The following is a 14,656-nucleotide window of genomic DNA, read 5'->3' on the forward strand; positions in this document are numbered from 1 at the left end:
CGGGCTGCCTTCAATTTGGAAGTATTTTTCTTCCCCCATTTCCCCACCTCATTTTTTCATTAGTTCCTTAACCCCTGTGAGCATTCCAATGTCAAAATGGGCGGTGAGCGGAATTACAATTGTTGTTATAATTGAGGTGGCAATTAGCCACATTCACACTTTAATAGCCGTGGGCGGAAAAGGTTTGCTTAGCATCATTCTTTTGGGCTTCCTTTCACTGGGTGCAATTTCACAGCTTTCTACAGGACAAATGCATTTTTTGATGATCACAGGGTACATTAACAGCGGTGACAGGTCCCTTACCTGCGCCAGTGGTGGTGATCAGCTTGGGCTTGCTGCGAGCGCCGTCTCCCTTTGTCGTGTAGGCTGCCATGGCAACCGAGTACGTGCTCTCAGCCTGCAGCTCTGTGATGACCATTTCCTGTAGAAGAATAGCGATTTGTATTTGTTTTACTCTTGCTTGAGATTTTACTGCAATTTGGGCATTAGGTGGGTGTTTAGGGATGTTGTGTAATATTAGGATCATTCATCATACAAAGGACCAAACTAATGTACATTTTTGTACATGAATCTATGCTGTAACTCATTGATTCAGAGGACATACATTATCTCACAGATATTATCTCACTAATTAGCAAATAACTGACAATGAACATGGTTGGTAAAAACCGGTCCTGTTTATTATATAGTTTTTAAAACTATAGCCTAGTTGCCACACCATCCTTCGCTCAATGCATATGATCTGGACTGGTGGACCATAAGCCTAAAGTTTCATTAGTCGTATGTACAGGATACACATGGTATACATTGTCCAAAGAAATGCTTACTTGCACCCCATGCATTGAAAATGAGTAAGTAGTGCAGTACACATGGTAACTTATCATCTTTTGAATTGTGATGTGCTCAGCTTTGCAATAAACTAGGTTCCCCAATCAAAAAGCTTGTTTATTGTAATCAACAACGCTAAGAAACTGTGCATAGCCTCGTAATATTGAATATGGATATCTGTTAGTCATGCCATTCCATTTCAATTTACAAGTACAAAACAAGTAGTGTATGTTTTGCATTTTTGTCTTAGCGGGGATTCAGAAGAGTCAGGAGGTGATGTGAGGTTCATAACAATCAACACCAAGGGGAGGTCATGAACAGAGGAGACAGAGCATGCAGGGGAACGAAGGGGGAACGGGATTAACACTGTATCAGGCCTCTGTATCTACTCACATGTTCAGTTGAATCATCATATTCCCACTGATTACGATTTGAGATGAGTGGAAACAAGAAAACAAAACAAAGACTAAGTACGGAGTTGTTGAGTAGTTGCCACAGACAAGACACATACTGTATATTATACTGACTGATGATTTTACCCTTAAGAGATGTCATTCACTGAGCACCAATAAGTTCTTGATTATGTTAGTTCCATTGAATTTACAGATGTGTGATCCATTGGATCTAAATTCAGGCCTCAAAGCTCCTGTGATTGTCTCAACCAGATATTGAGAGTAACATAGGAGGCACATACTGTGTAGGTCTATTCATAGACATGTGTAGACAATGTGTATTTTATCATAGATATACTCAATGGGTTTCAAAAGGTCCTGAGAACAACTAGACTGAACAAAAATATAAACGCAACATGAAAAGTGTTGGTCCCATGTTTCATGAGCTGAAATAAAATATCCCAGAAATGTTCCATACGCACAAAAAGCTTATTTCACAAAATGTTTGTGCACAAATTTGTTTACATCCCTGTTAGTGAGCATTTCTCATTTGCCAAGGTAATCCATCCACCTAACAGGTGTGGCATGTCAAGAAGCTGATTAAACAGCATGATCATTACACAGGTGCACCTTGTGCTGGGGGCAATGTAAGGCCACTCTAAAATGTGCAGTTTTGTCACACAACACAATTCCACAGATGTCTCAAGTTTTGAGGGAGTGTGCAATTGGCATGCTGACTGCAGGAATGTCCACAGAGCTGTTGCCAGTGAATTCAATGTTCGTTCCTCTACCATAAACTGTCTCCAACATCGTTTTAGAGAATTTGGCAGTACGTCCAACTGGCCTCACAACCGCAGACCACGTGTTACCATGCCAGCCTAGGACCTCCACATCTGGCTTCTTCCACCTACGGGATCGTCTGAGACCTGCCACCCAAAAAGCTGATGAAACTGAGGAGTATTTCTGTCTATAATAAAGCCCTTTTCGAGTGGAAAAACTCTGATTGGCTGGGCCTGGCTCCCCAGTGGGTGGGCCTGGATCCCAAATGCATGGGCATATGCCCTCCTAGGCCCACCCATGGCTGTGCTCCTGCCCAGTCATGTGATATCCATAGATTAGTGCCTAATGAATTTATTTCAGTTGACGGATTTCCTTATATGAACTGTAACTCAGTAAAATTGTTGAAATTGTTGCATGTTTCGTTAATATTTTTGTTCAGTATTATTTGTGTCATAAGGTTTAACCATATCATAACATTTTTACCCTGGCAGGTGTGACTCTTATGCTCTGCTATCCTTGTGTCAACTAACGTCTCAAGGTGAGAGGATGTGCGAGTTTGGGGAGGGAGGCGAAGGAGGAGGGTGCTTACCTGCGCATCCTCGATCAAGATGTCCTTGATGCCTGGCTGTCCCATGGGTTCCCCATTAACCATCCTGACGTAGTGCACCTGGTACCCTCGAATCTGCCCGTGCTGCTTGGTGGGCATCGGCGAGCGCCAGATCACTTTAATTGATGTGGAGTTGACAGCCTCCACCTCGACTTTACGAGGTGGGCCGCTGGGAACTGGAGGAACACCATGGGATAAAAGAAAGAAGGTCAAGATTATAGAGGACCCCTTCTCCCCGTTTTCATTCCTGGCCAACTCCAAAGAGCAAAATGCTGAGGTGAAAAAATCTAGAAAAGGGGAGCGAGCATACTGCAACAAGCACTGTATGACATCAATATTTCAACAACGGCACGGGAAAAGAAAAACAAACCCAAAAACAGGTCTGACAACTGACCTAATCTGGAAACATCAAAAAAATGGAAGTAGTGGATTAAAAACATGGAATAAAAATGTGTTTGTCAAAATAGAAAAGAGCCAAAGGGAATGCTTCAAAAGTTTAAAGCACCCTGCAAGAATTTTGGCTATGAAGCGTGAAGAAAAAATGAAATTGAAATTGAAAAAAATATTGTTGTTTTAGGCCATTAAAAATATACCTTCCAAATTGTGTCCTTCCACTGTCCATAACTTGCCATTCAGTCAAGTTTATAAAAAAGTTAAAACTAAAAGTTTTTTTCTCATAAAAAAGTTTTTTAAATGACAGTTTGGGACTGGAAGTCAAAAGGCCTGAAGTGCTTCCGTGCAGGAGAAAAATTCCATACCATATGTTGAAATTGAGTAAAAGCATAAAAGGATAAAGGCAGAAAAATACTGAAAAAAAGTTCATTGAGATTTACAAAAAAGTCAGTCGCAGTCTGTTTAGTAAAAAAACTAAAGTTGCATGAGAGTTAGGAGTCAGCTTTGTTAGAAGCAGGAGGAAGAAGCAGGGAGGGACGCTAGGTCAGAAGGACTGTAGATGCTGTTAGACAGTGTCTAAAGGGGGTTAGAGGTTAGAGGGTGGACTGGATTTGAAACAGGGGCAGTGGTTTCAAAAAAACATACCATCCTCCTCGGTGCGAATGAGTTGTGGTAAACTTTCAGGTCCTTCACCGACATCTGTGTGAGCAGTCACTGTCACACGGTATTCGGTCCATTTTTCCATGTTTCCCAAGAGGTACTGGGAGATTTCGGGAGGGATGTCGGATATTTGTCGGATGGTGGTGTCCTCCCCTTCAGTGGCGGCGTATTGGATGGCATACTTGGTTATGATCCCATTCTGTAACTCCGTAGGGGGCGGCCGCCAACTTACCAGGATATAGGTGGAGCTGGGGCTAGAGCACTTCACATCCTGAGGTGGGGCTGAGGGCTCTGATTGGAGGAGTGGATTTGAGGACGAGCAGGGTTTTGTTTGATTGGATCAACCATTTCAGTTGGGGTTTTGTTTTATTTTGTTTGTTTCGAGGGGTTTCACAGGTAGGTTGAAGTTTTTTTGGGTTGGGATGATGGTGGTGGAAACGAACAAACAATAAAAAAAGGGAAAGGGAAAATAAATATGACACAAAGTGAGGACGAACCACAAGGACTCAAACAATGTATGCAAAGAAATGGTATCAAAGGTCAATGAGGTTTCCCAAATTAACATGAGACAAAAGGCAAAGACAAAAGACTAACACTTTTTAAAACAAGGTGAACTCAATAAATAAAATCACACACACTGAGGATGTATGGATGGGGTTGTCATGAGATAATAGAACACCTTCAAAATAGGTAACCTACCTTTGTAAATAATACCTTAAATATTATTTCCTAAAAGCTGTTATCAGTCTAGGGCTTCATATCTTGGACTTATAAGCATGACTAAAACCAACATTTAATATAAACGTATCCAATTACTGCTCAGTAAAAGTTCACTGGATCAACATAAAATCAAAATAAAATCAAACAAATATCAAACATTGGGCAAGCAGTTACCACGAATCCAAAAACATAAAGGTTGATGCTTCAACTCTAGCAAAGTGTAAAAAGTTGTATTTGTCACCAACCTTTCCGAAGCCTGTTGGTTTGTGGTAAAAGCCTGACTGTACAGCAGAGAACTTCCCAAGGAGATATGAATGACTTTTCAAAGTCTCAATGCAGACATTCTTGGTACCTCCCATCGAGTTTGGACTTTTGAACTTAATACCTACCTGTTCTCTGCTTTTTTGTCTTACACAGACCTCGGGTTTATTTTAAATATCTGTATGTTTTTCTAATAAATACACTATGTTTTTGTCCTTAGCTTTCAATTTGGTGCCTTGACAAATTGGTCAATGCTTTAGCAATTTCAATAAACCTGAGGGATTATTGTGTGGTAAAATAAGGTAATTCTCTATCGTCAGTGATACTACTTGCTTTTGAGCTTTCTACAGTATTTGTTGTCTATCCAATTTTGTATTTTATTCTTTTGTTAAGGGGTTGGCATCACCAATGATTAATTATACTGAGAAAGGGAAACTCCACTGACTTCCAGATAAAAGGTGCAGAATTGTATTTCCATAGAAAGCTCAGTCTCAATATGCAAATATTCTGACGTGGCTGACACGCAAAGTCAAGAGACAAGGCTTTTAATAGTGGGATAACATGCCCTTCCCCTAATCAAAACTGTCAGACAGTCAGACAAAGAGAAATTTGAAATTGAAATGAATAATTCACATATCTATTATTGGCCTTAGTTGGGATGTTTTGCACATCAAAGGTGTTGAAGAGGAGTAGCTTCTGTAAAAAGTGTGACCTTGTCTGTTGACTTCACAGGAGAGCCCTGGTGAACACTGTCCATGCAGCCATTTGAAAGTGAAAAGGTGCATGGTCAGGTTCCAAACACCCCGTTTCAGCTCCAATCGCTGCAGAACTTGTCAATTTTCAAAGTCACCCACCTCTTTCGATTACATACATTTTTTATTAAGAATCATCCACCTCTGAATGACATTTACTTTGTATCATGTCATCAACATGTTTTTGGCAAAAGGTTGTGGAATTAGCATTTGCAATTCTAAATCGCAAAGGTAGACGTGTTTGAAAATTGATTTTATTAAAAAAAATTCTCTCCAAGGTGTTTCCACATCCAGTGGTAAACTGTCTGGCCAGAGCTTAGATATGGAAGAGGACCTACGTGTTTGAGGGGTTTCTGCAGAGATCTCGTTGGTGTAGGCTCCGATACCATGCTTACTGCGCGCGGCTAGCTGGAAAGTATAAGTAGTGAAGGGTTTCAAGTCCTTCAGCAGGTACGTGGTGGTTGGCTCAAAGCTGATTCGTTTCTGTTGAGATAATGGTATGTCATCAGATCAGAACATTAAGAAAAAGGTATACCACTGGGTGTAAGATACATTGGGCCAGTATAGCTAGCCATATTTTGAATTTGAGAAACCAGTTACCTCCTCCTTGTCGTCCCCCTTCTTGTACAGAAGTTCATATCCCATGATTTGATTGTCTTGTCCGGTCTGTGCAGGGGCTATCCACGATAGTAGTATACTTGTTTCGGATTTGGCTTCCCCTTTGAAGTCGGTCGGTTGAGAGGGGACTGGGAAAGCAATACAAATACACATTTGGTCCACTAAACCAATGATACTCATTGTCACTTCCATCGTACCTCTGTTAAAACATATTTGACGAGTGCTGCTGCTGGTACTACTGTGGCTTCTTTTACTAATAATAACATTAGTAGTAACATGTTATTAATACATGATTACTATTACCTGTTATTGCTACTATTGCTTTATATATTTGAATGAAGTAAACAAGGCCCCAATCTTGTTTATTAAACTGTGATTTTTGTCATTCAGAATGGCAAATTAAAAAGGAAATTGCTTGGCACTCAAGAGCCAAAAGAGATTTCAAGTGTTTACAGCTGTGGTCAAAGATGAGGAGACTTTTATCTGACTAATAGGACAGAGTGAGTGAAGTGTTTTCCCAGAAAGACACTTAGCTGTCGAATTAGCCTCTCCATTGCAGAGTTGGTTGATGTGCTTGTTTACTCATAACTCAAACATTGCAGAGCTTCAGCTCCTACAATAATGTATCGACTAGCTCACATACAGTTAATGTTATTGTCCATGTAAAGGCTTTGGTCCAAACAAAATCACACATAAAGCCGGCTACACACAGATCTTACCCCCCGTCTTGGCAATGATCTGGAGATCTGCAGACAGAGGTCCATCACCCACCGACGTGTAGGCCAGGACCTTAATGTAATAGGTCTTGTTAGGGATGAGGCCTTGAATGGTTAGGAAGTTTGACCCACGCACTATCTGCTTCTCCCACAAGTTGACGTGCTGGGCAGAGTCCATGGTGTAGTACACACGGTAGCCCATAATCTGCCCATTGGCCTCCTCTGGTTCATCCCAGTGGATGATGGCTGTGGTGGCACTGAGCATACGACCCCTGACCTGCCTGGGCGCCGTGCTAGGTGCCTGCTCGGCCGTCTTGGCTTCGATGCCATCGCTGGGCGGCCCACGCCCGATGTTGTTCACCGCCACCACTCGGAACTCGTAGTCCGAGTAAGGACTGAGGCCGCCCACGCTGTATCGAGTGGTGGCCACACCGTCGATCTCCTTGTATGTGTCCTCTGAGATCTTGGACTTGTGCTGGATGATGTAGTAGGAGACAGGCTCAGGGTTGCCTGAGTCCCACGTCAGCGTGATGCTGGTGGCCGTGCGCTCCGTCACCAAGGGAATGCCGGGCGGCTTGGGCAATGCTGGAATAACAAACAAATACGATATGATTTAAAATATGCATGCTCAATATACATGGTTAATGACTATAATGTACAAATAACAGTTGTGGGCCAAACACTAGGCCCAATTCCCGTGGAATAACACCGCTATGTATTTGTTATAAAGAAGAGAATATTGGTGACTTATTGGTGACTTATCCAAGGAAAACGGGATATCCTCACTTGAAACACATAATAACTAACAATAGGCAGAAGCATTGAACATTTCATATGAATTCCTCAGGCATTATCACATTTCCATGAATAGGCTGGCTGTGCCACGATCACAATAATAGCATTCCTACCCTTCATACTGTAGATTTATTTTCAGACTGTATATTCTAAAAGGTCATATTTTCTTTAACCTTGCCTTACCTATTAGTATGCCACCGCAGCACATTATAACCACATTTGAACTATTGTAAAACCGTACAACAAAAGACATGCTTTTCTCTGCTGTTACACCGGTGGCATGAATTGAAAGAAATGAGAGCGATGGATTCTCGTTATATGCCACCTCAAATGTAGAATCTGGAATCTCTCTCTCTAGTATGCAGCGGAGGAGATATGATTACACTCCGATAAGAACCCTGCCTTCTGAGAAGACCAAACAATACCCACTGTGCACACATACACGCACGCACGCACAAACACACACACACACACACACACACACACACACACACACACACACACACACACACACACACACACACACACACACACACACACACACACACACACACACACACACACACACACACACACACACACACACACACACACACACACAGGGTTCTTTGGCTGTCATCAGGTAGAACCCTTTTGGGTTCCATGTAGAACCCTCTGTGGAAGGGTTCTACATGGAACCCCAAACAGTTATATCTGTAACCAACATGGGTTCTTCAAAAGGTTCTCTTATGGGGACAGCCAAAGAAAAAAAAAATCTTTGGGGGGATAGAGCTTTGGTGTTTAACTCCCCTGGTTGAAAGATAACCCATTCACTGATTCTCAATCTAGCATCTAATGCACTGAGGCTGGTGTCAACACATCCCAGGCTTTAGGAACCCTCCTTCTGAGACCAACAAAACATGACAGGAAGAAGTAAACGGGCGCTACCTTTCACCGTGATCTGCGCCACCGCCTCAATAACCCCGAGAGTAGACATGGCTACGCAGGTATAGTTGTTAGACTGACGGACGTCAGTGAGCTCCAAAACGTTTCGCCCTATGGGCATGTCGTCCTCGGGCGTCAGGTCTTCGGCTCCCAGCATCCATTTGACGTAGGGCATGGGGGAGCCCACCGCCACACAGGTGATGTTGACGCTGCCTCCAGGCATGATCTCATTGTCCGTAGGCGGGATGGAGAACCGCGGGGGCACCCGTCGCACTACAGAAGACAGAGGGTAGGAGTAACAAGTCATACAAGCTGCACAAGGCCAAGGTTTCCCATCAACGGCCGAGAAAAAAAGAGACTCATAAGTTATATACATGGATAACAAATATATTTACAACTTGCCAGAAATTTTACTTTTAGATCTAATGTAACATATTTAGACATGGATATTTTATTCTGAGATGGCTGGATGAAGAGTAAAACACACAGTTTCACACACTACTCGGTCCAGGCCTAGCAGGGCTCAATGATGGGACTAGCTATGGACTAACAATCACAAACACCATGCATGAATTATACCATTCATACAGATATAAAGAGAACGGCACAGAGGAACTGGAGGGTCGACAGCATGCCAGAGTGAAGTGATCAAGAGAACAACTTCAATGCTGCGTTCTTCCAGTTGATGTGGCGTAAATGTGCCGCATCACATTGTCACATCACACATACTGATGCTCCGTGGTGGAGACACATCCAACTATGGTACAAGTACATGGAATATGGTGCAACTCTGCTTCTCAGATCAAAAAAGTGGATACACGTTCCAAAATAACCACGTTCCGGGTAGAAACTAAAACCAAATCAAAATTTGAAACAAATCCCAAAACAAGTTGATTGAAATTAAATGATGCAGCACTATGCACATGAAAGATACAAGGCCGGGTCCTGTCATGGGGGCTTGGGCTCTCTGTCATGCACACAAGCACATAGCTGGCTTGGAAAGGCAACCATGGTTGGGAATGGGAAGGCGAGAGAGGATTGCGAGGGAAAATAAATAGTAACACAGACATTCAAAAAAACAGATATCAAACATGGGGAGGGTGCCTAGGGTTAGGCTGGCAGCTTTGGGTTGCTGGGAAATAAACACGACTGGCTATTATTAAGCTAGAGTTGCCAGGGCAGGACGAATGCACAGCGTCACTGGACAGATATGGGGAAGTGCTCCAGTGTGACAGGACAGGACAGGGAGAGGCAAAGGAGTCATCTTAACACAAATCACAATGTTTTCTGAGGTTTGACTTAGGTAGTTAACCACGCATGATTCAAACACACCATACAAGGTAAGAGGATTTAAGGGACAGGGACTGGAGCAGGGGTAGAAGAATACAGGAACTGGGTTTGGATTTGAATACATTTCTAGGGAGGAATGACATTAAAGGACTGAAGTCAGTGTTACTGCTTATAGTACTCAGAATGAATAAAGGTCCCAGTAGACCAATCTCCTTGGATACTCAGAGACGTAATGGTGGGAGTATTTGGGGAATGTTGTTTGCTCTTCCATGCGCCTTGGAAAGATTAATCACTCTGGTGCTTTGGCGGTGAACCTCGGTGATACTAATAAAGAGTGAAACACTCCCATCTTCCCAATCACTTTTAATTAAAATTAAACAAGCTTCTCTCTCGAATATGGGGCACAAAGATGAGCCTTGACTAATGTAATGGCAAGAGCCATTGGATTTTCTCGCTGTATGTGGCCATTAATATACATTAATATGATGTAAAACTGAGCGTTAGCTAAAATAGCATTTGTTTGCTAATAGCATTGTTGGCTAATAGCATTGTTTGCTAACGCTACAAGCCTGAATCTACATGTAGCATTAGCAAACATGTTCAACCGCCATCACATTTCATACAGCACATTCTGCTAAGCAGATTGTTCCTCTCCAGAGAGAAGGAATTTCAGAGAACTCCTTGCATTATTAAATACAACTTTTAACTCGCTTAATATTTAATTAATATCCAATTGGATCACAATCCACCAAGACATAATGTTATCATACTCATTTGAATATCATTACATTTGTCAAGTCTTGTGTCTATTGCTCCAAATACATTATGCTTTCATCTCACAAGGCTATGCTACCTTAACAGCTGAGCGCTAGACCTCGCCACTGACTATAACAAAGGAGAATTTAGCTCATGGATTTAAATATATATATTTCTCTGACACTATGACGAAGTGCAATAGAGGGAACATTTTCATCCAGTCTTAGTTAGTCAAATGGCTGCTCAGTGGGAATTCTTTGCTCATTTTCATGTGCCTAGGCAGGCCGCAGAGTGTGGCAGCGCTTCATTCCAGGAGCCTGTAGTGATAGAGGACACCCTTCCTGCTCCGGCTCAAGTTGGCGCTGTGCTTTTTTGTGCCGCCTGCCGTTGTCACGGCATTGACCTGAGTTACCAAGCAGGAACACTAACAAGCTAAGGACAACGAGGGGCAGGGGCAAAGGGTAGGGGTAGGGGTAGGGCTGAGAACAGAGGTGGGTGGGGGGGGATCTCTAGCTTGAGCATAAACAGGTCACCATGCAAATACTCCCGAAGATGCAAATCTTATTCCACACCCTCCCACCACACTAAAGCTGCACTATCCTTTCCATTACATGCACCACTTTTTGGACAGTCAAGCATTGTAGCCAAGACCAAGGGAATTCTTCATGGAAAAAAATGTACTGAGCAACTAAGCAGAAACAATAATAATACAAGGCTATAAATAATAATGAACCAAGGAGAGAACAAAACGAGAGAGAAAAATGGCACGCAAGTGCAACTACTGTACATTCACTTCATTTGTATTCTTGAGATAAAAAAAAAAAGTACGGTTGCAATAAATGAGTTTCTTTAGTTTCAGTTTTGTAAGGCGGTATAAAAGTAAAAAAAACACCAACCTTCTCGCAGCTCTGAGGGATGTAGGGGGTTTGATGCAGAACACAATGAAATGAGGAAAGGAGAAGAAAACAAGGGAAACACAGAGAGAGTAAAAAGGCCATGTTCAAGGCATTCAAAATGCTACTTTGAAGGACCTCCTGTCACATAGGGAGTCCGCTGCATCGCCCTCATACCCTGGTTTAGAGGCAGACCTCTTAACTAGCACCACTTCAACATGTTAAGCATTTTGAGGGTTGAAATAATTTGCTATGTTTAGCATATAATACAATCCTATCCCAGTCATGTGGTTGGCTTGTATCGAGTGCTAAGGATTAACATATATGTGCTATGTGTAGGTTGGGTTTTACATACAAATGTTCTGCATGTTGAAAATGTGAGGGATGCAAAAAGTCATAATATGATATCCAGAAAGATATCGCTGTTCAATTTGGTCAATATCCACTTTCAGTTTGTTCCACCCAATCAAATATCTGTTGACTCATCATTATTCAGTATTCGAAGAACTGTCATTGACTGTGTTTTAAATGAATGATCTGTGATGATACTGCAAACCACCAGACTCAAACAGAATTAGAGATAATAGTTTTTAAAGAAAAATAGCTACAGCTGGCAATTAAAATATTAATGAAAAACGATTTTATTTAAAATAATAATAATATCCAATGGTGTTCAAAGATTGATATAAAAATGTAACAATGGCCTTAATCTTATCAGTAAACACACAATAATATTTATTACAATGGACTTAAACTATGTAATGTGACTTTCACATCAAAAGCTGAACCTCGAGACAGTTCATGATAATTGGAACAAAGATTTGTGATAGCTCAAGAAGGTTCTATGAAGGCCACAATACAGTGTTTCCTTTCAAGGAATTATCACTTATAAGAAAATCAGCAAATCAATTTATGTGCTGATGCTATCAACATTAACTTAAACATTAAAATTGTTGCAAAAAAAGCTGATTTTCAACACGTAGTTAAAATTCATTATTTAGAAAATCTACATTTATCTGATAACTACATACAATCACTATTAAATATAATCTCAGCACTTTTAAAACTGTATTGACAAAGAGTTAAAGGTGTCCTTCCAATGTTGCTCAAAAGAGAAAAAAGAAAAGAAACAAAGATCAGAGAGGATCTGCTACAATGAACAGAGGGGATTGGTGGAGGGATTGTCCACCCGTTTCCCCTCAAGGTACATTTGGGAGTAAAAGGCGATTAGTAGGTAAAACACACCAAGCAGTCAAGTCATTGGAGTTAGACAGGAAAATTAACAGAAAAACAGAAAACAGAACACACAGGTTCAAATCAGTGCAGGTAGGTCAAATAGAACAAAAGAGCCATACTTACAAGTACCTCACTGGACATGGACATTTGGACTGGATCACTAACTCCAATACCCAGAATTACCCAGTTTTGAACACCCATCTCACCAGTTGTACCATAATATACCATTCCAAATACCACTTTAATGTTTTCTTCTATGTATTTTTTCTTATCAGAATTTGGGTAACCTGCTTCCAAAGGAGAATACCGTTGTTGTTTTGTTGTCACTTTCCTACCTCTGACGTATAGATTGGCGGGGGCGGAATAACGGGTTCCATCGTTGTTGGTGGCGACGCACTCGTACTTCCCCTGGTCGGACTCTTCGCTCTGCTCAATCTGGAGGGCCCCTGCGTGGGAATAGAAGGTAGGTGCCGGACACCATTGGTTTTGTGTCAGCCATTTTTTATATAGTTAACAAACTTTTTTTTTTAAACTCGCTTGACTGGTCAGGGGCCAACATGTTATTGAAGCCCCCTCACTCCTAGACTTGCTCCTTTTATGAATCGATGAGGGTACATCGTAAAATCGGCTACCATTGTAACTAGCGTAGAGGGATTTTTTTTGGTATCTGTAGGGATCATTTGCACAGAGGATAGTTTACTTCACCATTGACCAACACAACCTTACTTGTTTCGCAAATAGGCATTCTTCTTGTAACTTGACAGTTTTCCCCTAACATTACCCCAGGCTGATGTATTAAATGTGTGACATCTTTATTACATATTTTCTGTAATTATAAAAAGACTAGTGTATTACATCAATCATGGATAGTTTTAGTCAGATAGCTTTACTATCAGGCCTACAGAAATCTTAGGGGAACAAATAAACATTTAACAACCATGGAAAAATATTTAACATTTAACATTTACCTCATTGTTGACATCAGAGGATAAAAACCAACCTACATACATGTTGCAGGGTCTAAAAAGGCACTCAACTTTAATACCAGTGTGAAAATATGTCATAGTATAGCTCGACTTTGAGGGATAGGGGCAAGCCCTGCAATGTACAACATTTCACTGGACTGTCAATATGGGGATGAGTGAAACTGCTTCAAGGAAGCATGGATCAAACAAAAGAGGTTTACAGTATACAAAAGCAGCATAACAAGGGAGGACAATTAAAAAATTAATTTGGGTATGAATTTTAGCATATTCAATCACAGATCTAATATCAATAAAATTAATTTAGGACTTCATCAAGTCAAAGTCGGTTAGAAAAATGCAGCACTTACAAAAAAATGAAAAAAAATGCTGCTGAGATATGTGAAAAAATACTCATCATAATATCGTATTACCAATATATCACCCTCTGTCACAAAACTTTTGACATGCAGATCTTGTCCAAAGAGCAAGAAATGTATGCTGGCACAACTTACAACCTTTTGACAACCCTTAGCTGAAAAATAAAATGCAATTGTATTAGAAGACAAAATTCAAAATGGTGGCCTTGATCCGACAAGAAGGCAACCAACCACTGCGTTAGCTTGTGAAAACTACAAAAGACACCCATAAAAATCCACCAATGGGATCCGCAGTGTGGTGTCACATGACCAGGGGAAAAATGGCTTATGCATCAATCACTCTCCAATTCCCAAACGGCAAAAATGGACCCGCCAGGTCCTCGCCAGACTCAACTGTTTGCCTTCCCCCAAACCCTGAAGAATAAAAAAACGTCAAAAAGTAAAATAGCCTTCAAACCCAAGAAAAGTAAGAAAAATAGGTGAAAGAGGAAAAAAGCACCCGGAGAAACTTTATCAAAAAAGTAGTTGTTTGGGCTTTTTTTTACACAAGGTACAGGAGAGGAAAGCAAATAGAATAAATAAAAAAATAGGCTTGCAAAGATAGAAAGAATTCTTTGGGAGAAAAAAGCAGAGTAAAGGAAATGTTGTCTTCAGCATGCCTGCGTGATTCCACAGCATCTGTGCATAATTTTA

At 41.2% G+C, this 14,656-nt stretch overlaps 1 protein-coding gene across 35 annotated transcripts in view; it reads right to left on the reverse strand.

Annotated features, from left to right (window-relative positions):
* The window catches only part of LOC106577623 (receptor-type tyrosine-protein phosphatase delta), a 645,315-nt gene that overhangs the window by 81,594 nt on the left and 549,065 nt on the right, over positions 1 to 14,656 (reverse strand). For 17 of the 35 annotated variants that reach the window (XM_045701361.1, XM_045701356.1, XM_045701359.1 and 14 more), the window contains 10 exons: positions 12,957 to 13,067; positions 11,389 to 11,400; positions 8,450 to 8,719; positions 6,731 to 7,312; positions 5,994 to 6,139; positions 5,732 to 5,876; positions 3,646 to 3,951; positions 2,590 to 2,783; positions 1,222 to 1,248; positions 304 to 421 (listed from right to left, as the gene is read on the reverse strand). In XM_045701361.1, coding sequence (XP_045557317.1) covers positions 304 to 421; positions 1,222 to 1,248; positions 2,590 to 2,783; positions 3,646 to 3,951; positions 5,732 to 5,876; positions 5,994 to 6,139; positions 6,731 to 7,312; positions 8,450 to 8,719; positions 11,389 to 11,400; positions 12,957 to 13,067 — 1,911 coding nt within the window. The remainder of the gene's footprint in view (positions 1 to 303; positions 422 to 1,221; positions 1,249 to 2,589; positions 2,784 to 3,645; positions 3,952 to 5,731; positions 5,877 to 5,993; positions 6,140 to 6,730; positions 7,313 to 8,449; positions 8,720 to 11,388; positions 11,401 to 12,956; positions 13,068 to 14,656) is intronic. The other 18 variants (XM_014155852.2, XM_045701360.1, XM_045701362.1 and 15 more) reach the window with 5 other exon arrangements.

The sequence above is a fragment of the Salmo salar genome, chromosome ssa18 (genome assembly GCF_905237065.1).
Source record: "Salmo salar chromosome ssa18, Ssal_v3.1, whole genome shotgun sequence".
NCBI lineage: Eukaryota > Metazoa > Chordata > Actinopteri > Salmoniformes > Salmonidae > Salmo > Salmo salar.